The following is a 27,805-nucleotide window of genomic DNA, read 5'->3' on the forward strand; positions in this document are numbered from 1 at the left end:
TGGTTATTATTTTAAAGTATATTCTTCCATGTACTGCTCCATGCAAATTATATATATATCTGTATATATATATATGTGTGTGTATGTATATATGTGTATGTATACATTTTTTCAATGTAGGACCATACTATAATGTTTTTTAATATCCTTTTTCACCTAACAATGTATTTTGAATGTCCTTCTCCTTGTCAATAAATATAATCTATACTATCATTTTAATACCTGCATAATTAATATTTATATAATAATATAATAATTAATATTTCTAGGCCTCATTTATCTGTGCATGTTTGAAGATAAAAGAAAGAATAAACTAAGCTATGAGGTTTGGAGATCAGTATTACAATTTTTTCTATTCTTTAGGGGCTTTATTTTTTATTTATTTATTTTTTTTGGTCTCATCTTACAAGGAAATTTCACACACTATCAAATAAGAATTGGGAATTTACTTTTAAATTTTTCAAAGATGTTCAGAAGTTCGTTTCTCTGTGTTCACTAGCAAAGCTGCTCTTTCCATAATGGTCTATTAACAATTTGTGAAAAGTCGTAGGCTTTCAAATCTTCACTTCACTGCTTACAAGCAGTATGATCTTGGGGAAATTATTTCTGGGCTCTAGTTTCCTCATTTGTAAAATGAGGATAAATAAGCCTAAGTTAGAGATACATCTGCCATTTCCCTGCACCCCTGGCCATGGCCATCCTGGATAATTGATCACGGCCCCCTTTCTAGCTGTATCCAGACATAGCAGAATTTTAATCAATATACAGCTTTAAGGTGACATTACCAATTCAATCCACTGGAGGCAGCATACAAAATAAAACCCATTCACCTAACTCACAGGTTGTCAACGAGATTGAACAACATGTAAAGTAACAGAGGGCACTAGCATCCAGTGTCTTCCTTCCTGACTTTATGTTGTATTAAGTTAACAATGGGGACTACACTTTAATTCCTGAAATTCTTAATTTGTACTCTTTTATAATCATAGCATATGAAATAAATGATGAAAAAATGAATATTTCCATTAAATACAAGATATTTTATTTTAACCTATTTATAGCTTAGCCTGTTAAAAGCATAATAACATGTAGAATGCAGGACTACATTGCCCTTACCGTGAATTGAACACAGTTGACCATACCCTTCTTGAAACATCTTCCTCTCGGTGTCTAAGATTCTCTCCCATGCTTTATAAGCCTCTTTCCATCAGCTTCTATTGTTTGGGGTTTTTGTTGTTGTTGTTGTTGTTGTTTAAGATTTTATTTATTTGACAGAGAGAGAGACAGAGCACAAGCTGGGGGAGTGGCAGGCAGAGGGAGAAGCAGGCTTCCCGTGGAGCAGGGAGCCCAATGCGGCGCTTGTTCCTAGGACCCTGGGATCATGACCTGAGCCCAAGGCAGACGCTTAACTGGCTGAGCCACCCAGGCGCACCAATCTTGTATGTTTGGAATATAATTTTCCCTGTTCACCTCTTCATAGCTGCCCCTCTGTCCTTTGCTAGGTGCTTCTCTTCTACATGTTGAAGTGTGTCAGAACCTAGGCCCCTGCTGCCCCGCTTTACTCTCTCAGCTCATCCAGCCCCATGGCTAACATTACCTATACTTTTAAAAGACTTCCAAATTGTCTTCACCCCAGAACCTCATGCTGAGATCCATACTGCCAACTGCCTATCTCTCCCTTGATGTTTAGTAAGCATCTCCTGGTCCCTTTGAGTCCACATCTAGTTCACCTACAAATCCGATGCTCAAAACACACACAGATCCTACTACTTAAGGCAGCGGAGTTTCTTTGTGCACTGGTACCATTCACTGGGGTCACTGTCATCATTGGAATTGCCCTAAAGGACACAAAAGCAGCGAAAAAAATATGTCTCTATTTTTTGCACTATGAGCACCTACCCTTACCATCCCCAAGGTACGTGCTTACTCCTGTGACTTATGCAGCTCTGGTTTAGTTGGATTCATTGTATTATTCACTCACTCTTTTGTTCCACAAACATTTAGGAGGCAGGAACAGTCTGAGATGCTGGGGAAGCAAAGGTAAGTATGAGAAGGAACGCATAGTCTGAGAACAACTATGAGTGCTGTTGTGAGTACTGGACTGAGACAGACACGCGTACTGGGCACAAATGGGGAGGGGGGCGCGGGGGAGTTTTCACAGAACAGCTGACATGGGCTGACTCAGGAGACAAGAATAGCATATAAGGTCAGGAATGGCATTCCAATGGAGGTAACAACATGAGCAACGTTAGGAAACCTCCTTCGGTAGCCTGGACCCGACTTCCTCAGCCATCTCTGCACACTTCAGTATACTAACTGAACTAGTCTTTTGGGTTTGTTTTTTTTTTTAAGATTTATTTATTTGAAAGAGAGAAAGAGCACATAAGAGACATCATAAGCATAAGGGGCAGAGGGAGAGGGAGGAGCAGACTCCTCGCTGAGCAGAGACCCTGGGATCATGACCTTAACCTACTGAGCCACCCAGGCACCCCATGTAAATGGAGTTTCTTAATTTCTCTGCTGTTTTGTTGTTAGTGTATAGACATACTACTAATTTCTGAGTATTAATTTTATATCCTGCAACTTTACTGACTTCATTTATTACTTCCAGTAGTTTTCTGTGGAGTCTTTAGGATTTTCTACATATAGTATCATGTCATCTGTAAATAGTGACAGTTTAACTTATTTACGAAATGAATATTTCTTTTTCTTGTCTGATTGCTGTGGCTAGGACTTCCAGTATTATGTTGAATAAAAGTGGTGACAGTGGACATCCTTGTCTTGTTCCCGATCTTAGGGGAAAAGTTCTCAGTTTTTCACCAGCGAGTAAGATGTTAGCTGTGGGTTTTTCATATACGGCCTTTATTGTGGTGAGGTATGCTTCCTCTAAACCTACTTTGTTGAGAGTTTTTATCATGAATGGATTTTGAATTTTATCAGATGCTTTTTCTGCATCTATTGAGATGATCATATGATTTGTATCCCTTGTTTTGTTGATGTGGTGTATTACATTGATTTGTGAATATTGAACCATCCCTGGAATAAATCCCACTTGATTTGATGTATTGGTGGATTCCGTTTGCTAATATTTTGTTGAGGATTTTTGCATCTATGTTCATCAGGAATATTGGCCTGCAGTTTTCTTTTTTTGTGGTGTCTTTGTCTGGTTTTGGTATCAGGTTAATGCTAGCTTCATAGATGTATATGGAACCTTTCCTTCCTCTTCTATTTTTTGGAATAGTTTGAGGAGAATAGGTGTTAACTCTTCTTTAAATGTTCGGTAGAATTTACCTGTAAAGCCATCTGTTCCTGGACTTTTTTGTTAGTGTTGATTACTGATTAAATTTCATTACTAGTAATCCATCTGTTCAGATTTTTTATTTCTTCTTGATTCAGTTTCAGAAGATTGTATGTTTCTAGGAATTAATCCATTTCTTCAAGGTTGTTCAATTTGTTGCCATATGTTTATCTTTTCAAAGAGCTAGCTCTTGGTTTCATTGACATTTTTCTCAGTCCATCATTTATTTCTGCTCTGATCTTAATTATTTCCTTCCTTCTACATACCTTGGGCTTTGTTCTTCTTTTTCTAGTTCCTTTAGGTGTAAGGTTAGATCGTTTATTTGAGCTTTTTCTTGTTTCTTGAGGTAGGCCTGCATTGTTACATATTTTCCTCTTAGAACTGCCTTTGCTGCATCCCAATATTTGGGAATGTTGTGTTTTCATTTTCATTTGTCTCCACATCTTTTGTTGATTTCTTCTTTGCTTTGTTGACCCATGGTTTTTCAGTATCATGTTGTTTAACCTCCATGTGTTCCCCCCTTTTTTTCTTGTGATTTATTTCTAGTTTCATTCTTTTGTAGTCAGAAAAGATGCACTAATTATATAGTTGTTCTCTGTATATGATGTGTCATTTTTCTCTGGCTGCTTGCAAGATTTCTTTGGCTTTCAGCAGTTTGACTATGATATATGCCTGAAAGCTACTTTGTTTATCCAGCCTGGGGTTCACTGAACTTCATGGATCCCTTCCATTTGCAGTTTTTAAGAGGAATCTCTCCTCCAACTTGTGTGTGGTCTGGTAAACTTCCAGTGTCTTTAAAAAGTTGGGGTTTTTTTGGGAACCTACTTTAAAAAGTTGGTTATTTTTTAATGTTTGCTCCAGATTTAGACATTGCTATCTGTGGAAGGATTTACACAATCACATCACTTGACTACCAGTAAGCTCCCTCTTACTATTAGGTTTGGGGAAAAAAGGCAGATACCCATGTCACACATTCACAAAAATAAATCCTTATAAATTGGGACTCAGTAGAAGGCAAACACCTTTATCTTCTATTATTGTGGTGTTCGGCCAGCAACAGAACTTGGGAGAGAGCAGTGAAGGATAAAAGCTAGAAAGTAGTATATAGAAAATGTTTGATGGTCAAACGTTTTCTTCTTTGGAGTGATGTCTGAAAGTTTGTGTCTGATGGATTTTTTGGAGGGGGCAATGTCTTCTGTGTGCTCTTTGTGACTATGCAGATGTCCTATGAAGATTAGCATATTGGGTGTAAATTATCACTGAGCATACTTGGTGTGCTCGAAGAGAGAAAACAGTGTTTGCAGCTCACAAATGTACTCTAATTATAAATGTGGAAGAAGTTACAGCTATTCAAATATTTTGATAAGTTCTAAAAACTATGCCCATGCAGAATAAGGGCTATAAGGTCAGAGGGAGGAGAGAAGAAAAGAAACCATATTGAAACATAATGCAACTCTGGAAGCTATAAAATGAGGGAAACGCCTTATATCCTGGAGCTCTGGGAATGCCTCCTCAGGAGATGTATCCCCCTCACCCCCTTCCTTTCCAGCTCTGCAGACTAAAGCACAACCATCCTGTCTGGGCACAAAGTCCTGACATCAAACATCATGTCAGAGGGTGAACACTTTAAAATATTATTGGGAGAAAGAATTTAGTTTGGGTAAAACTAAAAACTAGGGTTTTTTGTTTGTTCTTTTCCTTTGTGGAAGGAAAAAGGAGTGGAATACATGAAGAAAATTGTTGATTCTCCATGTCCCAAAGCAAGACACTTAAAATTTGCAGCTGCCTACAACCTTGGAAGAGCTTATTATGAAGGGAAAGGCGTCAAACGATCAGATGAGGAAGCTGAAAGGTAGTGTTACCTGAGAACAAGATTTTTTTTAAATCAAATGCTGACACAAAGAATAACTTGCCTTGCCTTTCTTTTTTAGACTGTGGCTTTTTGCTGCAGACAATGGAAATCCAAAAGCTAGTGTGAAGGCTCAAAGTATCCTAGGATTGTATTATTCAACAAAAGAGCCTAAAGACTTAGAAAAGGTAACACTGATCTGTTTTTAATGTTAGCACCACATGTAGATTAATATTTCACTATTTCTTTTTTGAATGGAGGGTGGTGAAGAATGAGTATTTAGTTTTAAAGATCTCTTATAATTCTTTAAAATGTAAAGGAAGTTCACATTTTAGGATCTCAAAGCTCCTAAAAGCTTTATTCGTCTCTACCTCTACCAAAGGAGTCCACAGATGTTGAGAGCATTTTGAATGCTATAAAAAGCCACACATACAAAATATTATTATACCATGAAAACTGAGAGTCCTGAAATAAAGCCCAAATCCTTTTACATGTGAATAAATTAAAATTAATTTGTTCTGAGAACGTAACGATGCCTAATAAGTAAAATACACACACAACACACACACACACAAACATAGTAACAAATTAAATCCATTTAGGATTTTTACAGAAATATAATCTCTTTAATCATCAATGACTGAGGCATTTTCCAAGAAATCCTATAGGGAGAAGGAAATGTAGAGCGAAGTCCTACTTGTAGGAGGCATTAAACTTACAAGAAACACATAGCAACCAAGACCCTCTTTGGATAACTGAGCAGCCACTTGGAAATAATTTTTTGAACTAATTCAAGTTCATTGTAGTTGCATATTGAGCAAATGTGCTTGTGACCACATGCAGTTTTTAACCTGGTGGCCTCTGATCTCGATTGGCGCCATCTCTGAGATCCCCCTGGAGCTGACTGTCCCTCAGCATCAGCAGCTCTCCTCTCCCGGGTATGCCTCATTGCTGGTGTGTCTCAAAGCCTAGCAGACACTTACTTCCTACTTCCCACCCTCCCGATCCTTCCTCTGGAAAAATGTAAAAATCTTGGATCCTGAGACAGCTGAACTGTCTAGACTGTGACCTAACCTACATTGTAGGTAGAAAACAGGTGGGCTCACCTTAGCACTCTCTTCTAGGTATGTGAAATTGGTGCTAACCTGAAATACACTCAAGGTGCTAGAACTATTTCCTAGAGATTAATTAATTAATAGTACTATCTTGTAATGAGAGATTTTTTTTCTTTCCAGTATTCCCTTATAATTCTGCCTGGTGAATAATAAATAAGATGAAATTGTGTTTTTTCTTAGGCATTTTATTGGCACTCGGAAGCATGTGGCAATGGAAATCTGGAGTCCCAGGGTGCACTTGGACTAATGTATTTTTATGGACAAGGCATCCGCCAGGATACTGAAGCCGCCTTGCAGTGCTTACGGGAAGCAGCAGAACGTGGAAATGTCTATGCTCAAGGGAATCTCGTGGAGTATTACTATAAGATGAAATTTTTTACTAAGTGTGTTACATTTTCCAAAAGGTAAATAAGCCGGATGGAAGTATTTACAACACCTCCTACTAGATGTTCTATGTCAGGTCTGTTCGATAGAACTTGCTGCAATACTGAAAAGGATGGCTACTGAGCACTGGGAATGAGGCTCGTGCCACTGAGGCTCCAACTGTTATGTTTCATTGGATTTTAATTAATTTAAGTAGCCATTTGTAGCTAGTGGCTACCATATTGAATAGTGTAATTCTATGCCATCAGTTCAGGATTTCTATTTGCTCTATATGCCAGCTGAGTGATCTTAATCAAGTATAACTTTTTGGGGCATCGATTTCCTTTTTCATAAAGAACAACATGCTTCCATAGCATTATAAAAATAGTGTATATAAAGTACTTAACGGGGCGCCTGGGTGGCTCAGTCATTAAGCATCTGCCTTCGGCTCAGGTCATGATCCCAGGGTCCTGGGATCGAGCTCCACATCGGGCTCCCTGCTCGGAGGGAAGCCTGCTTCTCCCTCTCCCACTCCCCCTGCTTGTGTTCCCTCTCTCGCTGTGTCTCTCTCTCTGCCAAATAAATAAATAAAATCTTTAAAAAAAAATAAAGTACTTAACATAGTTTAGCATATCAGAAATGCTTATTAAATGTTTTAATTTCTTCCTAGACTCTTCAGCCACATGTTCTATAACTGCACAATTGCAAGACAGCTTGATAAAGATTGTAAAATGAGCATAATGGTTAAAAGACATGAACATTAACATCTTATAAAATATATGGAGATTTCTCTTCTCTGAGCCCATGTACTTTCCTACATTTATTTGCTCATAACTTACAAAAGCAACATACCAGGAAAAACAAATGTGGATGTCCTCTTGAGAGGCTCTAAGGCCATGCTAGTGTGTTTCCCTCCCAATAATGCATGACGGAGCCGCCTCCTGGCCCCCCTCTTCTTCGCTAGCCCAGGGTGGCGCAGCCGTCTACAATGTAGGATGGAAGAGCCTGGTTCCACCCTCCGTCCCCCAATGTCATGGCCACTTAAAAGTGTGATTCCCCAAAGACCCAAATCTCCAAGTAGCCATCTGGTGAACACCAAGACTTTAAACAGTTCTTAAGATCTTTCAGACTTCCCATTATTATGCACATTCCTGTTCCCCATAATATTACGGGTAGATCTCATTCTCATACAGCTCTCCATACTTGTGTGGGGGTGATAAAGGAGGACTTCTTTGTATCGCCCATTTTTTAACAAAGATGGATGTGTTAGTTATTTAATGTGTTTTCTGATCCTATGTGACTTAAGTGCAAATTTCAGGTCAATGTTTGAATAAATGATCCAAAGAAATAGAAAATGCTTTTCTCCCCATTGTTTAAATCTGCAAAGTGATATTAAGCTTAAAATATTAATATGACAAGAAAAAAAAGAAACCTTTTTGTTTTCTAGTGGTTATTAAGCCTGACAAGTATTACCACAGAGAAGCTGTGACGTAACCACTCTGGTAGTTCGTCTTCTCCTGGTTTTTAACTGTTATATTTACCCTTCACCATATAACAAACAACTTAGTCCTCAAACGGGGAGAAATAAGGAAATCCCTTTGGGCACAAGGACAATCTCTGAACATGTCATTTGTAAATATGTAAACCAAAACAATGTCCTTTTTAATTTCAACAATTAAACATCACAACAGGATTGCTGACTACGATGAGGTTCATGACATCCCCCTGATAGCCCAGGTCACGGACTGTCTCCCGGAATTCATCATCAGGGGCATGGCCATGGCATCTTTCTACCATGCCCGATGCCTTCAGCTTGGCTTGGGTATCACAAAGGATGAAGCAACAGCTAAACACTACTATTCTAAAGTAAGTAAGTCTGCAAATCTATATAAATGGACCCAAATAGAAATTTCTGAGCTTTTAGTTAAGACTTGAACATCTTTATAGATTAGTATTTTTTTTTCCCTACTTAACTATTGTGCAGATAACCTGTCTAGGAGAGGTTGTCAGACACATGGATTGTTTGCAGACAATTCTGCCAGATTCTTTTTATTTTAAGATTTTATTTATTTATTTGACAGAGAGAGAGAGAGCACAAGTAGGCAGAGCACAGAGGGAGAGGGAGAAGCAGGCTCTCCACTGAGCAGGGAGCCCGACGAGGGACTCAATCCCAGAACCCTGGGATCATGATGAGCCGAAGGCAGACGCTTAACCGAGTGAGCCACCCAGGCGCCCCTATTCTGCCAGATTCTTATTAGCATAATTAAACTGAGATGATAAAAGTCCCATTTTGATGCAAATTATTCCCTCTCACTCTGCTACTCTACAGCCTAAGGCCCAGCACCAAGACCTTAAAGCCAGAATGTCCATGTCTTCTTCCACCCAGAAGTGTTGAATCTATTCTCATTCTAGTACCTTAATGAAATATAGTTTTTCTAAAAATATTATGTATGACATCTACCACACTTAGGAGGAATATTCATTCATGAGTTTGGTGTAATCAGCTGAAGTAAGACTTTTCATGTTTCAATTCATGTGCTTTAGATTCCAAATGAATTTCACTTCTAAAATCACGCAACTTAAAAAGTGGGGAAAGGGGGAATCATTATGAATAGTAACTGCAAGTAAAGTTTTAAAAAAATAAATACAATAAAAACTGTGCATGCCTTAGGTCCATGACACCATGAAATCCAAACTACAATTATGTCTTCTTAAAATTTATAAAGCAATTCGTGGGTACACAAGCTGTTTAGCTGGAGCAGGGGAACAAGGGAAGGTACAGTTTTCTAAGTCCTTTGCCTGAATCTGACCATAGTACCCAAGTGGTTCCCAAACTTGTCTACATTAAAATCACCTGGGGAGGGGCGCCTTGGTGGCTCAGTGGGTTAAGCATCTGCCTTTGCCTCAGATCATGATCCTGGGTCCTGGGATCACCCCGGTTCCCTGCTCAGCAGGGAGTCTGCTCCTCCTTCTCCCTCTTCCCCCCACCCCCTGCTGGTGCTCTTTCTTGCTCTCTCTCTCAAAAAAAGTAAAATCTTTTAAAAATTAAAAAAAAAATAAAATAATAAAATAAAATAAAATCACCTGGGGATCTTTTAAAAATTCCCAAGCCCAGGTCTTATTTCGGAACAATCAAATCATGAGCTTTCCAGGGGACTCCAATGTGCGGGCAACTTTGGAAACCCTAAATTGTTTAAAATTAAAATTTCCAGAGCATTAAGCCCATATCAACACATAAATATGGGAACACAGTATACAAATACAACTGATGTTTGAGAGATTTACCACTACACCATTCTACCAGTAAGAAAAACAGCTGTCTTTAACTTTTTAAAAAATCTAAATGCTCTATATTATACCAATTTCCAATCCAAGTCAATTTCAGATTCTGTGCTATCCATCATGGCCTTTCTAAATAAATATAAGCAGAGAAAATTCTGGGTCAAAAATATTCTGAAATGTGGTATATATTCATCCCAAATAAAACAGCCAAACAAACAGACTGTAATCTTAAAACTATTTTCCACATTGTAGGAGATAATATCCTCATTACTCAATTTTGGCCATTGTATTTTACAGAGGATGCTTTTAAAAATGTAGAGAATTCAAAAGTAGCACGCCAGTGGAGGATCTGGAATCCTGTATATGAGGCGACTGCCAACTACTTTGCCTCTCAGGGTCTCCACGAAACCAGCTTCATATATTCTCCTAGGACCCCTTCATTGATTCTAAAGTACACAGAGGGAAATTTTAGCTTAGTATAAAGAAAAATCTTCTAATACAACTGCTCGGGAAATAAACAAAAACAACAGTTTTTCCTATAAGATGGCAACTTAGCAACCAAGCAACTATCTAGTGACCAACTGTCATGGGTCTTGAAGGGACAAGTACTACATGGAGTCAGGTGTGGATGAGATAACCTCCAATGTCTCCGCCAAGTTCTTGACATTCTATGCAGTTATATTCACTATTACTTCTTGCTATTTACTTTATCATAATAAAATGTTATTTTAAAATAAAATTGTCATAGTTGCTGCTATTCATATAATAAGATAATAGCAAGTTTGAGACCAAATGCCAGTGTTTTCCATGTTATTTATTTTAATAATTCATAACCCAGAACACTATCATCAGTGTGTAAATTCCCTTTATCCTTTGGCACTGATAAAGTTTTCTCTTTCATGTGACAGTAACATGGTTATTTTCAGTGTGATCTTTTTTGCATAGGCTAATTTGAACTTCCTTTATCAAAGAAATCAAAATAGAAATGTGTCATAACTAAGACATTCCCTTGAAATTCATTGTAGTTCTTGAAAACAAACCAAAGCCTTTTTTTAAAGTTTTAGTAAGACCTAACAATTCAAAATGTATCTAAATAACGGACTCTTTATCTTTGACTTTCAGGCTTGTCGTCTGAATGCTGCATTGGCAGATGAACTTCACTGTTTACTTATTCGTCAAAGAATTTAGACCATAATGCATTTCAACAAAGATCATCAACCCTAACACCTCAGAATGTGTGTATTTTTATAGGAGCTACGTTTTGTTATCTTCTGAATCCCAAGTTACATTATCCTGGGTATTTTACTGATGACATGTTACCTTCGTTCTTAAATCTCTAATTTTGCAACTTGAAACCTAGCTATAGGATCAGATTCCAAAAAGAGCCCTTAAAGATCCAGCTCTTAGCTTACAAACTGGCCTAGATCACCTCAAATACGGAAAACCATTCCACAAAGCAAATACCTTTTTCTTTTCTTTAAATAGAGTGTCTAAAAGACTCAGTGCAGTCTTAGCTGTAATTCCTTCAGAAATATAAATGCTACAAACATAAAAAACACCACTTGCAAGTTTAATTCCTTAAATTCCTTTCACCCTTAGTTTTGTGAATTTTGGATAGATTATTAATTTTTTCTTTCATTTTGTGGTTCCTTTATTTGTTGTGTTCACTTGTTCACAAAAGTAATAAATAAAAAAATTTAAATAAACTTTCAAATAATGTTTTTAAATAAATTCATGTAGCATTTATACTTCTGAAGAAATTAAAAACTAAGACTGCACTAAGTCTTTTGGGACATCTTGTATTCTTAAGAGAGATTCTTATAGGTAATTGGTTAACTTATTATAAACTTCAAAAAAAGTAGGTTTAAGAATTTGCTTAGAATCTTGCCTCTCCACATCTCCCCTTAGAGATCTTAATGAGTAAAATCACTGCTATATTCCTGATAAGATAATCAGTTAAGCAAGATGTTTCTTTATGATTAGGCTCATTTTCTAGATTTAAAAAACCTTAGATGCATTTCAAAGCAAGATAAAATATGAAAAAAATCTCAATTAAATCATCTATCAATATAAGAACCATAACTGAATATGCTAAAAATTTAATTAGCGAGCGGCTCCTTATATTAATGAGACCTATGAAGATAAAAGTTGATAATATAAATCATAGGATCCAGATGGACAAGATAGTATAGCAGTGTACTTCTGTCAAACAGATACACTGGAAACAATGTCTTAAAGATACCTTCACAACACCTTCTCTGTGGACATATCTAAGCTGATGTGGCTTTATTTTATAAATCACAATCATCCTTTCCAAAAGAGGATCTAAACAAGATCTCATCTTAGTATAATTAATACGCGTGTACCAGTCACTAAAGAAGTTTTTGTATGGCAGAAAATTACTTGTTCTTGTTTTGTGCTCTGGTTTTTCTATATTACTTGAACTTCATTTTGTCTCTATTATAAAGGAAAGCAATTTCCGTAGACTTAGATCTGTGTGATACCCTCAAAGGATGACATACTTCTCCCTTAAATCTCTTAAGACATATAAACTTAAACCATCCCTGAAAACTAATCCTTTTCTTTTAAAACCTCTCCTCAAGACTCTCTATTCTCCCCCACTTAAATGGTTCAATATATCAAGTCCATGACTAAGATTTCATAATACCTAGCTTAAATCTCCTTCTACAATATAAACCCGCTTGCTTCACTCTTGTTCTCTTAATACCATCCATATATAATATTCCTTCAACCATTTGACGATCTAAATTGCCAGCCAGTATTCTTTTCTCCACATTGAATCCAGTCCCGTAAGCTTTTAGGAATCCTAAAATAGGAACATAATAAGGCGGTGCTTGTTGGCTTTAACTGCACACTAAATAGATGTCTTTCTTCATCCCAAAGTCAAGCCCACGTTTGTAACTGCCATTAAAACATAGGTCTGAGAAATCCCAGATGTAGGAATTTGACAGGTGTCATATGTGCTGATACACTACGCTTAACTGTCTTCAGTGAATCCAACATAAAATTTAAAATTCCAGTTTACTGTAGTTACCATAAAGCTGGTACTTGTGGCTGTTATCTCATGAAAAAGTTAAAATTTATCTTAAAGAAAGACTGAGGGCTCAAAATAGTTATTTTTCTCATGTGCAATATAAACTTTTAACAGCTATGGTTTAATTGCGCGTAAGGTAGACATTACCAGTAACTGTGTTAGGATGAGTTCCCAGGGTTCGGTGATCTCACGTTTCTTCTCTTATCTGAATGTGTCTTTTCGACATCCCTTTGAAGGATGATTCTTATTCATATAAACAGCCAACTTTGTTGTTATTTTATTTTCCTGAAGTGTCAAATATCATCCTGGTTTGAAAAAAGGATCAAAGAGCTGTGACTAAAAGAATCCCAAAGATAAAATTTGGTTTACTAATTTTCAGTCGTTTACCTTTCAGAACTTACATACCACATCAAGGACTTGGCAGGTAGATCTAGCAATGCCATAATCAATACCACTTTAGTACAGATACAATATTGTTCTTTCATGGCTTTCAGACTGAATTTTTGCCTATTAGTTTTGCTTTCAATGTTCCTGGGGGGCGGCAGTTACAGAAGGGAAAGTGTTTTATTATCACTGCATAATAGATGGTGAAAACTGATTGACTTGTTCATGGCCCCACTATTAATAACAAAACGACACTTGTAGCCTGGATCTCACCCAACACCCCGAGGAGTCCACAAGACTTGATGATAAATCAAGTCCCTCGTGTCCCTGAAGTAACTTCCCACCTGTGTTTCCCTATCTCATTGCTGCCCATCCTTCAAAGTTCAGCTCCTATCCCACTCTCCCAACACATCATTTCAAGCACGAATTTGGCTCTTCTCATTCACACTAAAAATCGTATTTTTCACATATTCATTCTGTGTCTGGAGAAAGGCAGCCAGCTTTGTACTTCCTTGCAGAAGTATTTATGTACATAGTGCTTTTTACCAAAAAAAAAATGGTATTTGATAAATATTTGAACTGCCCAAAGTGTTTCAACCCCGTTTTTGAGATGTAAGCACCTCAGTGATTCATTTTTTTATATTTTATTGCTTCAAATGCTTCAAACTATGGGAAATCTTTGGTAAAAATAAAGACAATAAAATTTTCACGATAACTTTCCACAAAGCATTGCACAACAATGTTCTTCAATACACATGAAATAATACAGGAATGTTCAGAGTCCTCAGTGAGGAAAGTAACTGTACAATAGTCATAGTTCTTCATTTTAAAACAAAACTGTTTTCATAAATATTTAAAATATTTCCTAGGTTCTTATCACATATTAACATTTGTATTTCAATCAGTATGTTGAACTTTATTTATATTATTATTAAAATAAAACACTAATAACAGAAGTGTGTTTTTCTGTTGCCTGTGACAGCATTAAGTACCCCCCTCCAACCAATTCTGCTCACGTCACACAAAACTAGAGGGAGGTAACTAACATAGAAATCAATATGGTTCTCAATCAAGCCCTCTGTGGAAAAGAGGGAAATATTTCATGTCTATTGTTACACAGACATTTCTCTGGTGGTTTATTTGTGCAGTCTCAAACTTGACCAGCTTTCAGTTGATCTAAATGACTTCTCAGCTCAGGACACAACTCAATTAGCAGCAGTTCCATCAGCACCTGAACCAAGAAAGAAGAAAAAAAGTAGGAAAATGTGTGGTTTTTTTTTTTTTTTTTTCCTCTAAGGATTTACTCAAAATATTTATGTCTAAGAGAAAAGTCTCATTTTAGGTCTGAGATGATTCTCCAAGAACAAGCTATTCTCGAATGAATGGAACTAATATTATATAAACTCCATTTAATATCAGATTGATTCATTTCATGGTCTCTTTGCCATTATCACATCATCAATAGTTAATATTGCTAATTATAATCAGACAGATGGCCGGGAAACAGTCTGCTTTCCTGAAATAAGAAAATTAAGCAGTCATGCAAAAATGTCACATGCATCTCTCACATGAGAGAATGAGAAAGTTGCACACGCTGGAAGCACTCTTTCTCTTTTTCTTTTACCGAACTGAAAAACCGACAGACAAAGATGAAGCAGAGTAAATAAATGGGTTCAGAGTTACAAGTAACAAGAATGATTAACTATGCAAAGGTTTAAATCAACCCCCATACGTAAACAGAAACGTAAAACTGAATTAATAGCTGATCCTCTGGTTGGCTTTAAATTACTCACATATAAAAGATGCTTATTGGCTCTTGTTTCTTGCAGTGCATTGAATATTTTTATTATACCATGACGGGCGTTTTGCTGTCCAACAAGGCTCTGAAGCATATCTGGAAGATTAAGTTTACATTCTATGCTGTTACTGATAAAGTGCACAATCCATGCACATCCAGTGAAGGAGACAGTACATGATGTGTACGCAACAGATAAAGGGCACTGGGGCATGAGGAACATGAACGATTAGTTCTTTCAAACATTTAAAGAGAAAATAAGTTTATTTAGAATTTTTCAACAGAAGGCATTTATACAAACTACAGTTTTAATACATTGCTACCCAATTAAAAATTAACCTCTCTAAATAGTATACTTCAGCAGGATTTTTAAAGTACAAAATTTATTATCTGCCCTAAAACATTTTTCTAGTTAAAGCATTTTATAACCACTACTGTTCTTAAGAATCTCAGTAATAATTTCTTAGCAAAGGACATGTTTTAAAAGAAAAAAAGTGTGATCATTTTTCTTGTTGTAAATAAAGTCTCCTGAGAGTTATAAGTGAAAAACGCCTTAACAGGGTTGACATTTGCTCTTCATCTCTACTTTTCAGGATCGGAAGCCAGGCCTCACCTGGAATGTTTTCCAGCAGCTTCTGCTGGGCCCTCTGTTTTGCTGCCTGACTTTGTTCTTGGCTTCGGACTGTGGTCGCTGGCGCCAATCTCCCATTTGGCCAAAAAGCATCCCGGAAAACATTGATGTAGTAAACCAACATTTGCTCACTGAAAATCCAGTTCACTGTGTCCCGGATTTGTCTTTTAAGAGAAAAATATTTCTTGGATGAGGGTTTTAAAAGTTGTATACTCTATGCTCAAAAGGCATTTATCAATGAGTAGGTGAAGATACAGCCTGATCTAAATGTTTGATGAATAAACTAGGAATTGGATTTTTAAACTCTGGGTCTGAAAGATAGTCTTCATTCTGGCGGTACGGGATGGCCATTCATTCCGTGAGCTCACATTTCCCTTGGTACCAACCTCTCCAATTGTCTGCCTGCCATGTAGTACCCTGCAATATGCAAGGACAAGAACCTAGAGCAGACCGACTGGTTTGAAGCTTGCAGCTACTCTAACTGGGCACGGTACTTAGTACACTAACTTCTCCATGAAGTGGTACAAACTGAAAACATAAGTGCATTTTAAGACTGTTAAAAGTGGTCTGGGAAGCTTCCCTGAGCTCCTGAAGTCTTGGGGGAAGAACCTGGCTCTTTCACTAGCTGTCTCTTGGTGTTGCTATGGCAGATCATGCTGGGCAGAGTGCTCTGACCCAGAGTAAGCTTTTCACACACTCACTAGGCAAGGGGACAAAAGATACTATCTTTCTCCTCTTTTTTAAAGATTTTATTTATTTATTTGAGAGAGCAAGAGAGAGCACAAGCGGGGGGGAGGGGTGCGGTGCAGAGGCAGAGAGAGAAGCAGACTCCCCACTGAGCAGGAAGCCTCATGCAGGGCTGGATCCCAGGACCCTAAGATCATGACCCAAGAGAAGGCAAAGGCTTAACCGACTGAGCCACCCACGTGCCCCAAGATACTACCTTTCACCTTAAAGTGAAGGCCTTTGAAAAGATACATTGCTATCTAGAGTATTCCACGTTTCTCTGGGAATGAAAGTTGGGCAGACACTTGACTTGCACAGTTACAAATAAACGGCTTTTATCTGGTTATCCAGCTCTTCCCATAACCCCATCTCATTAGTCATTAGTAAGATGCTAACCCATTCCAGGATTTCTGCTGCCAAGAGACAACACAGCTCATAAAGCCCAAGAGCAGGGGTGAGGTTGGGGGGGGGGGCAGGGTAAGGGGGAAAGAGTCATCTTGACAGTGCCAGAAAGATTTGAAATTTCAAACTCAATTCATGAATAATAATAATAAATCAAAAAGCCCTTCAAAAATCTGACTTCCCAATCATTTAAAGAGACAATGTAAGGTTTTCAGAAACAGTATCTGAAATAGAGATTTGAAGCCCTAGTACTTTGCACAGGAATCAGTTACTATCGATGTCTAAGCTCCACCGTGAATCAAAACTATGTTAATTCTGTTTGTACCTGCATGTCTCCTAAGATACTTCCCTATACTGCTTAGAACTGGGCAATTCAGTGGGTGGCTCAGTTAAGCGTCTGCCTTTGGCTCAGGTCGTGATCCCAGGGTCCTGGGATCGAGCCCCACATCGGGCTCCCTGCTCTGCGGGGAGCCTGCTTCTCCCTCTCCCTCTGCCCCTGCTTGTGTTCCCTCTCTGGCTGTCTCTCTCTCTGTCAAATAAATAAAATCTTAAAAAAAAAATGTAGACACCTGGTTTTTTTCTGTACTCTTGCTTTGAGTTACTCACTGGCACTACATCAAGAAATTAAGTAAGAAATTAAGTATTCAATTTGCAATTTAAAATTAGGTAAGTGACTCTTACAAAAGGCCATCATCTAAGTATTTTCTACCAATTTAAGTCTGACTCTCAATTAGCCAAAACCATAGGAAGCTTTTGAATCAATTCTGGCATGTGAAATTATAGTTGGTACAAGGCAAGAGGCACATATTGTACTGCTGCTTAATTTTATGATGTGTCATCTCTGCTAAAGGCAAAAATAGCAAAGGGCCAGGTGCTCCATCATTTCTCTACCTCATAAAAAGCCCATTGAAATGAACAGCCTGAAAACCCTCTCCGTGATGCCTCTCCTCCAAGTCCCATGAAAGTAACTGCCAAATGGATTCACTGCTCACAAACCACAGCTGCTCATTTTATAAGTAAGAGCCCCTATCGTAGACAGGAGCAAGGAAAGTATGCATGATTTGCTGAAACCAAAAAGGAAAATAAATTAGCAAGTCTGGAGTACTGAGAAATATAGGGCCACTGTGGAATTTTCTTTATCTAAGGCCTGTCTACATGTAACAGTTAAGAGGTTTGCGTTAGACTGAAATGGTAAGTTATACAGGCCATACTTCTGATTAAGACACAAGCCTAGGATACTAAGTCAACTAAAGAAGCCACTAATAAGATCTTAGAAATTGAAGTAAACTTTTGCTTATGACCACAAGGACAGTATATTCTATTTGTGAACGAGTAAGAAGATAACCTGTTCTTCACTATGTTTCCCTTAAAAATTTATGATCTATATGATAAACATACATACAAGGTTATTATGATGGTTTTAACAACTAATCTTTCACTTGGGAAAATCTGATAATTTCATCTTAAAAAATATTTTGCTGTACAAAAAAGTGATTTCTTCCCCCTTATCTTTTAGCATAAATGACTCATGTTTTTATTGTGCAGGAAGTCATAATGCTTATCTCTTGAAGAGTACTGGATAGAGAGTTAAACTCTTATGTATATGGATAATGGACTATAGCTTCAAATATATATATGGCTTACAATACTGTTATATGAAACACACATATATCTCAATGGATGGATATTAAGATGTTAACTAATTAGAGCAATTACCATTTTAATGTTACCCCAACTTGGAAAAAAAAACATATGGTTTGCATTTCCCTCCAAATAAATACCTGTCACGTGATGCTCATCCTACTTTCATGCTGGGTTAGAGTCTAAGCCTAAAACTGATGCCCATCATACAACATAAAAACTCTGTGCCCAAGATACTCAAACTGGTCATCGTGATCAAGAGAACTTTACAGAACTTTTTGGTTTTTCCTTTTGTTTTTTTAATTTTATGTTTTTAAGTAATCTCTACACACTCAACATGGGGCTCAAACTCACAACCACAAGAGTCTCATGCTCCACCAACTGAGGCAGCCAGGTGCCCCTACAGAACAGCATTTCCTGACCCTTTCAGCCAGAATGCTGAAGCTAGCTCAAGCTTTGATCATCTAGTTCACCATGCATTCTAGGGGAGAAATTATTTCAGAAACCTGTCTCCCTATCCAATCTTAGAATCATAGCAGAAACAACATGAGAAAATACAAAACCTTCAGCTAGAGAGATCACCGGCTACTCTACCACGAGTATAGTAACTTGACTACTAAGGCAAAGAGTAAGGCAAAAATTCAAAAACTAATGTCATGCAACTCACTTGTTGATGGTTCTTCCAAAAGTGACCTGAACGAGAGCAATTAATGTTCTTCTCACCCATTTAAACACTGAAATAGAAATCAGAGGAAAAGAATTAGCACAGTATATCACAATTATGACATTTTCACAGCTGCAAAAAGCATTAATCTTACCATTTGACTCAATCCAAGTCCTGACACCAAGTCAAGACTATGATATCTGCAGAATCTGGGTCTAGGTTCGCAAACTTCTGCCCCCAAAATTTCTCCTAAGCTTTCGTTTTCTACATAGCAACTGAGGAGATAAAACCTAAGAGTTTTTATAGCTTTTCAATGCCTGAACAACAGCTGAGCTAGCAAGTGGAAATAATACTTTATTTCACATATCCCCAGGCTACTTACATGTCTGTTTTCTGTTAGCAGACAATGCAATGCCTATTTTAGATTTCTGTCTGGCTTGTGGAACCCAATTTTCTCACACACTGCTCTGAATGAGAAACATCTGTGGTCCAATATTGACAAATATTTTGAAATATTAAAATGAATGAGTGGGTCTAAGTTCCCATTTGGATAGTAGGTTGCAGATCACTGCATATTTTTATATATTTTATGCTTTTGGGAGAAAAGTGAGCTGCGAAGAGCCAGGACCCTGAGTGAGAGGTGGGTTCAGCGCTCTCTTGGGCCACCTTGCAGAGCAGCCTGGCACAAACCACCTTCTCTGAGCCTCAGTCTCCTCATCTGTTCGAAGACAAGAGTAACATGTGCTTTTCTGCTTTAAGGATCTTGTCGATATTTTATGTGAGTGTTGTGAAAGGTTCTACAGATCTGTTATTATTAACATGGAGAGATATCTTCTTTACAGGTCCAGAATATGAACATAAACCAAAACATGGCAAAGAAATGCTATGAGGATATTTTAGGTCTGCAAATTGGAATCTAAACCAAATTTTCCACCTATATAAATTCACATCCATTCATTGAAATGTTTAGCTACTCACACATAAGCAAATGAGAAATTCAGGCTTGGCTGAGTTCAGGGCTCCTGTCCAGTAGGAAAACCTAAAAGGACTAAATTCACAAACCCTTCTGTACAAAGGAAACCACCCAAACAAAATCAACAATTAACACCGACTTGGCACCAGACTTGAAAACATTCTAAAGTCATTTCTAACTTTTTAGATGGACCTAAGTGTCCAGTTAAAGTAGTGTGGTTAATCTTTCAAGTAAGAGTCAAGTCTTGGAATCAGAACCATGCTTCAAAAGTGCCTTTAATTTTTTATGGAATTCAGAGCATGCTGATAGCATCCAGACGTGTTCATTTTAGGCGGGCATTTAGGCTGGGAGGAGCATGCCTGCCAGTGTTGATAACTTCACTCTGGCTTTCTAGGGCAGGAGCGAGGCAGCTCACATGCACAGGGTCTGACGACATAGGCAGCTGTAAGAAGAATGCCTGACAGACAAGTGAAAGTTAATTTTTTAAAGGCTGTCTTACTGATGCCCTTTTGTACACTGAACTAGAGCAGGAACCAAAAAGTGTCTTTGGGGCAAATTCTCTCTCATCACTGATATATGCCTTTACTACTTTCTTCCTAGCCTCTCCCGGTCCCCAGTCCCCAAACCACACAGGAAACAGCCCTAGTATTTATTCCAAAGACTCATTTGTTCAGAGACAGAAGCAGCTGCAGCAACACTAGGATTTTTGCTGACGGCAACTATGTCACATCTCATTATAAATGACGTTCTATTTATTCCCCTCTGAAATGTCACTGGCAAAACCAAATATGCTTCTGAGCAGGCACATGATGGAGGAAATCCACGCTGCAAAGACAAGACTTTGTCTTTCAATCTCTGTATCATGAAGAGCACACTGCCAAAAGGCTAAAATGCTGCTTCCTCATTCTTATCAACTCTATGGGAAACAGGGAGGATTCATGATTTAATGGGCCAGATTTCACTGAGGAAGAGTCAGACTTTGGGTGAAGAATTAGTTGTTTCTGCCTACATTGAACCAAGGCAAACATCAGTATATATCTTAGTCTAAAATATGGAACAGGGACAGCTTTTTCATCTGAAAGCCTCTCTAGCATTTGGATGATATTCTCTCATGGTTATTTCTTAATTTAACTATCCCTCATTTCTAAAGTTCAGCTTAGTTCCAACTTTTCGTTACTGAAATCATGCTAAAATGAACACCCTTATGTATAAATCTCTGCCTGTAGTTTAGAATTGGGTCTACTGCTTAATGTGAATTACATTTTTGGAACCCCTGTGTTGTAAATTCACTGAAGGAAGAATCTACATCTGATATACTTTTGTTTCTCCTACAGAGTGATATCTAAAACAAAGGCTCCCAAAGTGTTTGCTGATTGTTTTAGCTGTGGCTTACTGATGACCAAAATAATTAATTCTGGCACTTAAAACTAGTCCTAGCCCACCTTCTTCATCCCAAGGGAAGAGATGCTAATCTGAGCAGACAGGGCACCGGACAGTCAGTCACAGGGCAACATTTACAGTACTGGTTGGTGGCATTACTGTGCTTTTGCCAACCCTGACCCCCTTCTGCGCCTCCTCTTCTAGGTGGTGAGGTGTGCCTTGAGGCACCTGTCCTAGCTCTAGCTAGTCCTGAGGCTCTGCCAGGTGTGTGTGGGCAGAGGGTCCTATTTAGGACTCAAGACTTGGCCAAGCATTACCGTTTGACCTTTTACCCAAGGACCACTTTGGGAGAGAAGCACCTGTGTGGGTCTTAACAAGAGTATTTTAATCCTGTTTGTGCTCTTGTTTCATCTAAGTACATCTTCCGCAAGTACTACTAGGGTAGTATTTCTCAACCTTGGCGCTAACTCTTTTGGACAGGACAACTCTCTGTTGTAGGAGGCTGACCTGTGCATTGTAGGAAGTTTAGCAGCATGCCTGGCCTCTACGCACAAGATGCCAGTCGCACCATCCCCCAAGTTGTAACAACCAAAAATGTTTCCAGATATCACCAAATGTCCCCTGAGGGACAAAATTCCCGTGCCCTTCCAGTGATAACCACTCGTCTATGGGAACAACGGCGTAGCTGAAAGGCAAGGTCGAGGCATGCCTGGGCTGACCACAGTACACCCTCACAGCACCAAAACCTCACCCTGAACAACATGGCTACGCAAAATTGTTTTTTGTATACCTTTTGGTGATAAAGCAATGAGGCTATGCTAAATCACATAAAAGAAATTCAAAGCATTCTATCTGTTTTCAGAGGAACATGGTATAGGGTAACTCAGGACCCAGAGATGATTATCTGTCTTAAGGTCGTGGCCTCAGATTCTACCATGGTGTCTGGTTGGCTTTTAAAAGTATTTGCTGTTGAGTGAATGGACATAAATACACATCTGACTCAGGAATAAAGGGATATTATGAGTGTATGTGTGTGTGTGTGTAAACACTTAACAGCAATTACCATTAAATAATAACAAAGAAGCTTACTTCCTCGAAGTTCAAAGATCTCCCCAATCAACATGAAACACGGTTCAGCCAAGGCGTCTTTCCTCCCATCCACATCATCACCATAATCTGACAGGTCACTGTCCTCTTCTATCTCCTCCTGGGGGTACAGAAAGGTCAAAGGAAGCAGATCACTTATCCAAGAAAGTTGGTAGAGTTATTCTTTTCTTTCAAGTGTAAATTCCAAACTATGTGCTCACATTTCAACCTTAAATACTCTTTCAACTTTCCTGCATGCAGAGAACTATGCATTCTCAACAGAGGGCAAAATGTGTGTCTAACCTCAGGGAAAAGCTTGATTTTTTTTTTTTAATTTTTTTATTGTTATGTTAATCCCCATACATTACATCATTAGTTTTAGATATAGTGTTCCATGATTCATTGTTTGTGCATAACACCCAGTGCTCCATGCAGAACGTGCCCTCCTCAATACCCATCACCAGGCTAACCCATCCTCCCACCCCCCTCCCCTCTAGAACCCTCAGTTTGTTTTTCAGAGTCCATCGTCTCTCATGGTTCTTCTCCCCCTCCGATTTCCCCCCCTTCATTCTTCCCCTCCTGCTACATTCTTCTTCTTCTTTTTTTCTTTCTTAACATATATTGCATTATTTGTTTCAGAGGTACAGATCTGAGATTCAACAGTCTTGCACAATTCACAGCGCTTACCAGAACACATACCCTCCCCAGTGTCCATCACCCAGTCACCCCATCCCTCCCACCCCACCCCCCCCACTCCAGCAACCCTCAGTTTGTTTCCTGAGATTAAGAATTCCTCATATCAGTGAGGTCATATGATACATGTCTTTCTCTGTTTGACTTATTTCGCTCAGCATAATACCCTCCAGTTCCATCCACGTCGTTGCAAATGGCAAGATCTCATTCCTTTTGATGGCTGCATAATATTCCATTGTATATATATACCACATCTTCTTTATCCATTCATCTGTTGATGGACATCTTGGCTCTTTCCACAGTTTGGCTATTGTGGACATTGCTGCTATAAACATCGGGGTGCACGTACCCTTTCGGGTCCCTACTTTTGTATCTTTGGGGTAAATACCCAGGAGTGCAATTGCTGGATCATATGGTAGCTCTATTTTCAACTTTTTGAGGAACCTCCATACTGTTTTCCAGAGTGGCTGCACCAGCCTGCATTCCCACCAACAGTGTAGGAGGGTTCCCCTTTCTCCGCATCCCCGCCAACATCTGTCATTTCCTGACTTGTTAATTTTAGCCATTCTGACTGGTGTGAGGTGGTATCTCATTGAGGTTTTGATTTGGATTTCCCTGATGCCGAGCGATATTGAACACTTTTTCATGTGTCTGTTGGCCATTTGGATGTCTTCTTTGGAAAAATGTCTGTTCATGTCTTCTGCCCATTTCTTGATTGGATTCTTTGTTCTTTTGGTGTTGAGTTTGATGAGTTCTTTATAGATTTTGGATACTAGCCCTTTATCTGATATGTCATTTGCAATATCTTCTCCCATTCTGTCAGTTGTCTTTTGGTTTTGTTGACTGTTTCCTTTGCTTTGCAAAAGCTTTTTATCTTGATGAAGTCCCAATAGTTCATTTTTGCCCTTGCTTCCCTTGCCTTTGGCGATGTTTCTAGGAAGAAGTTACTGCGGCTGAGGTCGAAGAGGTTGCTGCCTGCGTTCTCCTTTAGGATTTTGATGGACTCCTGTCTCACATTGAGGTCTTTCAACCATTTGGAGTCTATTTTTGTGTGTGGTGTAAGGAAATGGTCCAGTTTTATTCTTCTGCATGTGGCTGTCCAATTTTCCCAACACCATTTGTTGAAGAGACTGTCTTTTTTCCATTGGACATTCTTTCCTGCTTTGTCAAAGATTAGTTGACCATATAGTTGAGGGTCCATTTCTGGGCTCTCTATTCTGTTCCATTGATCGATGTGTCTGTTTTTGTGCCAGTACCATACTGTCTTGATGATGACAGCTTTGTAGTAGAGCTGGAAGTCCGGAATTGTGATGCCGCCAGCTTTGCTTTTCTTTTTCAACATTCCTCTGGCTATGCGGGGTCTTTTCTGGTTCCATACAAATTTTAGGATTATTTGTTCCATTTCTTTGAAGAAAGTGGATGGTATTTTGATGGGGATTGCATTGAATGTGTAGATTGCTCTAGGTAGGATTGACATCTTCACAATATTTGTTCTTCCAATCCATGAGCATGGAACGTTTTTCCATTTCTTTGTGTCTTCCTCAATTTCTTTCATGAGTATTTTATAGTTTTCTGAGTACAGATCCTTTGCCTCTTTGGTTAGATTTATTCCTAGGTATCTTATGGTTTTGGGTGCAATTGTAAATGGGATCGACTCCTTCATTTCTCTTTCTTCTGACTTGTTGTTGGTGTATAGGAATGCCACTGACTTCTGTGCATTGATTTTATATCCTGCCACTTTACTGAATTCCTGTATGAGTTCTAGCAGTTTTGGGGTGGAGTCTTTGGGATTTTCCACATAAAGTATCATATCATCTGCAAAGAGTGAGAGTTTGACTTCTTCTTTGCTGATTTGGATGCCTTTGATTTCTTTTTGTTGTCTGATTGCTGTGGCTAGGACTTCCAATACTTTGTTGAATAGCAGTGGTGATAGTGGACATCCCTGCTGCATTCCTGACCTTAGGGGGAAAGCTCTCAGTTTTTCCCCATTGAGAATGATATTCGCTGTAGGTTTTTCATAGATGGCTTTTATGATATTGAGGTATGTACCCTCTATGCCTATACTCTGAAGAGTTTTGATCAAGAAAGGATGCTGTACTTTGTCAAATGCTTTTTCTGCATCTATTGAGAGGATCATATGGTTCTTGTTCTTTCTTTTGTTAATGTATTGTATCACGTTGATTGATTTGCGGATGTTGAACTAACCTTGCAGCCCAGGGATAAATCCGACTTGGTCGTGGTGAATGATCCTTTTAATGTACTGTTGGATCCTATTGGCTAGTATTTTGGTGAGAATTTTTGCATCCATGTTCATCAGGGATATTGGTCTGTAGTTCTCCTTTTTGATGGGGTCTTTGTCTGGTTTTGGGATCAAGGTAATGCTGGCCTCATAAAATGAGTTTGGAAGTTTTCCTTCCATTTCTATTTTTTGGAACAGTTTCAGAAGGATAGGTATTAATTCTTCTTGAAATGTTTGGTAGAATTCCCCTGGGAAGCCATCTGGCCCTGGGCTTTTGTGTTTTGGGAGATTTTTGATGACTGCTTCTATTTCCTTAGTGGTTATAGGTCTGTTCAGGTTTTCTATTTCTTCCTGGTTCAGTTTTGGTAGTTGATACATCTCTAGGAATGCATCCATTACTTCCAGGTTATCTAATTTGCTGGCATAGAGTTGCTCATAATATGTTCTTATAATTGTTTGTATTTCTTTGGTGTTGGTTGTGATTTCTCCTCTTTCATTCATGATTTTGTTGATTTGGGTCATTTCTCTTTTCTTTTTGATAAGTCTGGCCAGGGGCTTATCAATCTTGTTAATTCTTTCAAAGAACCAGCTCCTAGTTTCGTTGATCTGTTCTACTGTTCTTTTGGTTTCTATTTCATTGATTTCTGCTCTGATCTTTATTATTTCTCTTCTCCTGCTGGGTTTAGGCTTTATTTGCTGTTCTTTCTCCAGCTCCTTTAGGTGTAGGGTTAGGTTGTGTACTTGAGACCTTTCTTGTTTCTTGAGAAAGGCTTGTATTAAAAGCTTGATGTTAAAGCCTTATTCAAGGTTTAAAATAATTGTGAAAAACCTCTATCACTGTACTAATAAGGAGTAAATTAGTAGATAACAGAATAGTTTTCTAGCCATTTTGAATTTTAAAGGTAAGGCTTTTTAACTTTTTTTTTTGAAGATTTATTTGAGAGAGAAAGCCAGTGTGAGCACATAAGTGCATGGGGGGCGGGACAGACAGAGAGAGGGCGAGGGAGAGAGAGAATCCCCAAGATGACTCCCCGCTGAGCTTGGAGCCCAACACAGGGCTCGATCTCACAACCCTGAGATCACGACCTGAGCTGAAATCAGGAGTCAGAAGCTTAGCCTACTGAGCCACCCAGGTGCCCCAAGTAAGGTTTTTTTAACTTAAATGATTTTAGATTCACTGTTTTTTGGGACCCCTGGGTGGCTCAGTCGGTTAAGTGTCTGCCTTCGGCTCAGGTCATGATCCTGGAGTTGTGGGATCGAGCCCCGCGTCTGGCTCCCTGAGGAGGGTGTCTGCTTCTCCCTCTGCCCCTCATCCTGCTCGTGCTCTCTCACTCTCTCTCTCTCAAATAAATAAAAACAAATAAAATAAATAAAATAAAATGCAGTTTTTTTAAAACGTATATTTCAAAATAACGTCATTATGTTAAAGCTCTGACTTAAGCTTTGATTCTGTACTTCAGCTCCTCTCACTTCCTCATCAGCGTATCAGCAAGTTTCAGTTCAAAACTCATTCTATGCCAGGCACCAGGCTAGTGCAAACAGGTGTGACGTGGATCCAGACTTTCAGCAGCCCATAGCAATCTGGGGAGGCTGACAAACAGGTGCATGGCTGTTTCCACAAGCAGGGTGAAGCGCTGTCAGAGGCCCAAACAGAGGCAGCAGAAGGATAGCCGAGCAGGCTCCTTCTATGTGGGCAGACAGGCAACAGCTAAGGCCGAAGCCCAAGCATAGGGTAATGACAGCACTGTGGGGGACTGGATGAGCAGAGGAAAGGGCTGAGAAGTCACAGAGGCAGGAGTTCCCAAAACCTCACAGCAACATCAGATGCTGCAAAAGAGGTGGACAGAGTTGAACACGGACAGGAAGCCACTGGGTCTGGCCACCAGCACTCACCTTCAGAGAACAATCTCATAGAGTGACCGAGCCATAATGTAAACTCCCAGAGGTTCAGGGATAAATGAGAGGTCATGGAGGCAAGCTAACTGAATATGGCCAGACATTACAAATACGGACCTGCAGGGCAGAGGTGGGAGAGACCCTTGTGGGGGAAGCAGGCTTACACAGAGCCCCGAGCACTGGCATGGACGTGCTCTGTGCTGTGCACAGATTTCTCCCAGCTCAGGATGCAGTGAAGTAGCATGCCCCTTTTCATTATCAGCTCCTTCTGTCCAAACTCCTTCAACCGATCCTGCTGAAGAGCCAGGGGCCTTTAACAATGAATGTCAAGGA

At 38.9% G+C, this 27,805-nt stretch overlaps 2 protein-coding genes across 5 annotated transcripts in view; one reads left to right on the forward strand and one right to left on the reverse strand.

The window, feature by feature from the left end:
- LRP2BP (LRP2 binding protein) overlaps nt 1-15,873 on the forward strand; it is a 34,146-nt gene extending 18,273 nt beyond the window's left edge. For all 3 annotated transcript variants that reach the window (XM_078069817.1, XM_078069819.1, XM_078069818.1), the window contains 6 exons: nt 5,008-5,150; nt 5,230-5,335; nt 6,443-6,666; nt 8,317-8,491; nt 11,030-11,142; nt 15,735-15,873. In XM_078069817.1, the coding sequence (XP_077925943.1) occupies nt 5,008-5,150; nt 5,230-5,335; nt 6,443-6,666; nt 8,317-8,491; nt 11,030-11,095 (714 nt within the window). In that variant the 3' untranslated portion in view covers nt 11,096-11,142; nt 15,735-15,873. The remainder of the gene's footprint in view (nt 1-5,007; nt 5,151-5,229; nt 5,336-6,442; nt 6,667-8,316; nt 8,492-11,029; nt 11,143-15,734) is intronic.
- SNX25 (sorting nexin 25) overlaps nt 13,975-27,805 on the reverse strand; it is a 127,335-nt gene continuing 113,504 nt past the window's right edge. For both annotated transcript variants that reach the window (XM_078069806.1, XM_078069805.1), the window contains 5 exons: nt 22,648-22,765; nt 19,209-19,275; nt 15,755-15,936; nt 15,140-15,240; nt 13,975-14,577 (listed from right to left, as the gene is read on the reverse strand). In XM_078069806.1, coding sequence (XP_077925932.1) covers nt 14,497-14,577; nt 15,140-15,240; nt 15,755-15,936; nt 19,209-19,275; nt 22,648-22,765 — 549 coding nt within the window. In that variant the 3' untranslated portion in view covers nt 13,975-14,496. The remainder of the gene's footprint in view (nt 14,578-15,139; nt 15,241-15,754; nt 15,937-19,208; nt 19,276-22,647; nt 22,766-27,805) is intronic.

Source organism: Halichoerus grypus, chromosome 3, assembly GCF_964656455.1.
Source record: "Halichoerus grypus chromosome 3, mHalGry1.hap1.1, whole genome shotgun sequence".
In the NCBI taxonomy this organism is placed as follows: Eukaryota; Metazoa; Chordata; class Mammalia; order Carnivora; family Phocidae; genus Halichoerus; species Halichoerus grypus.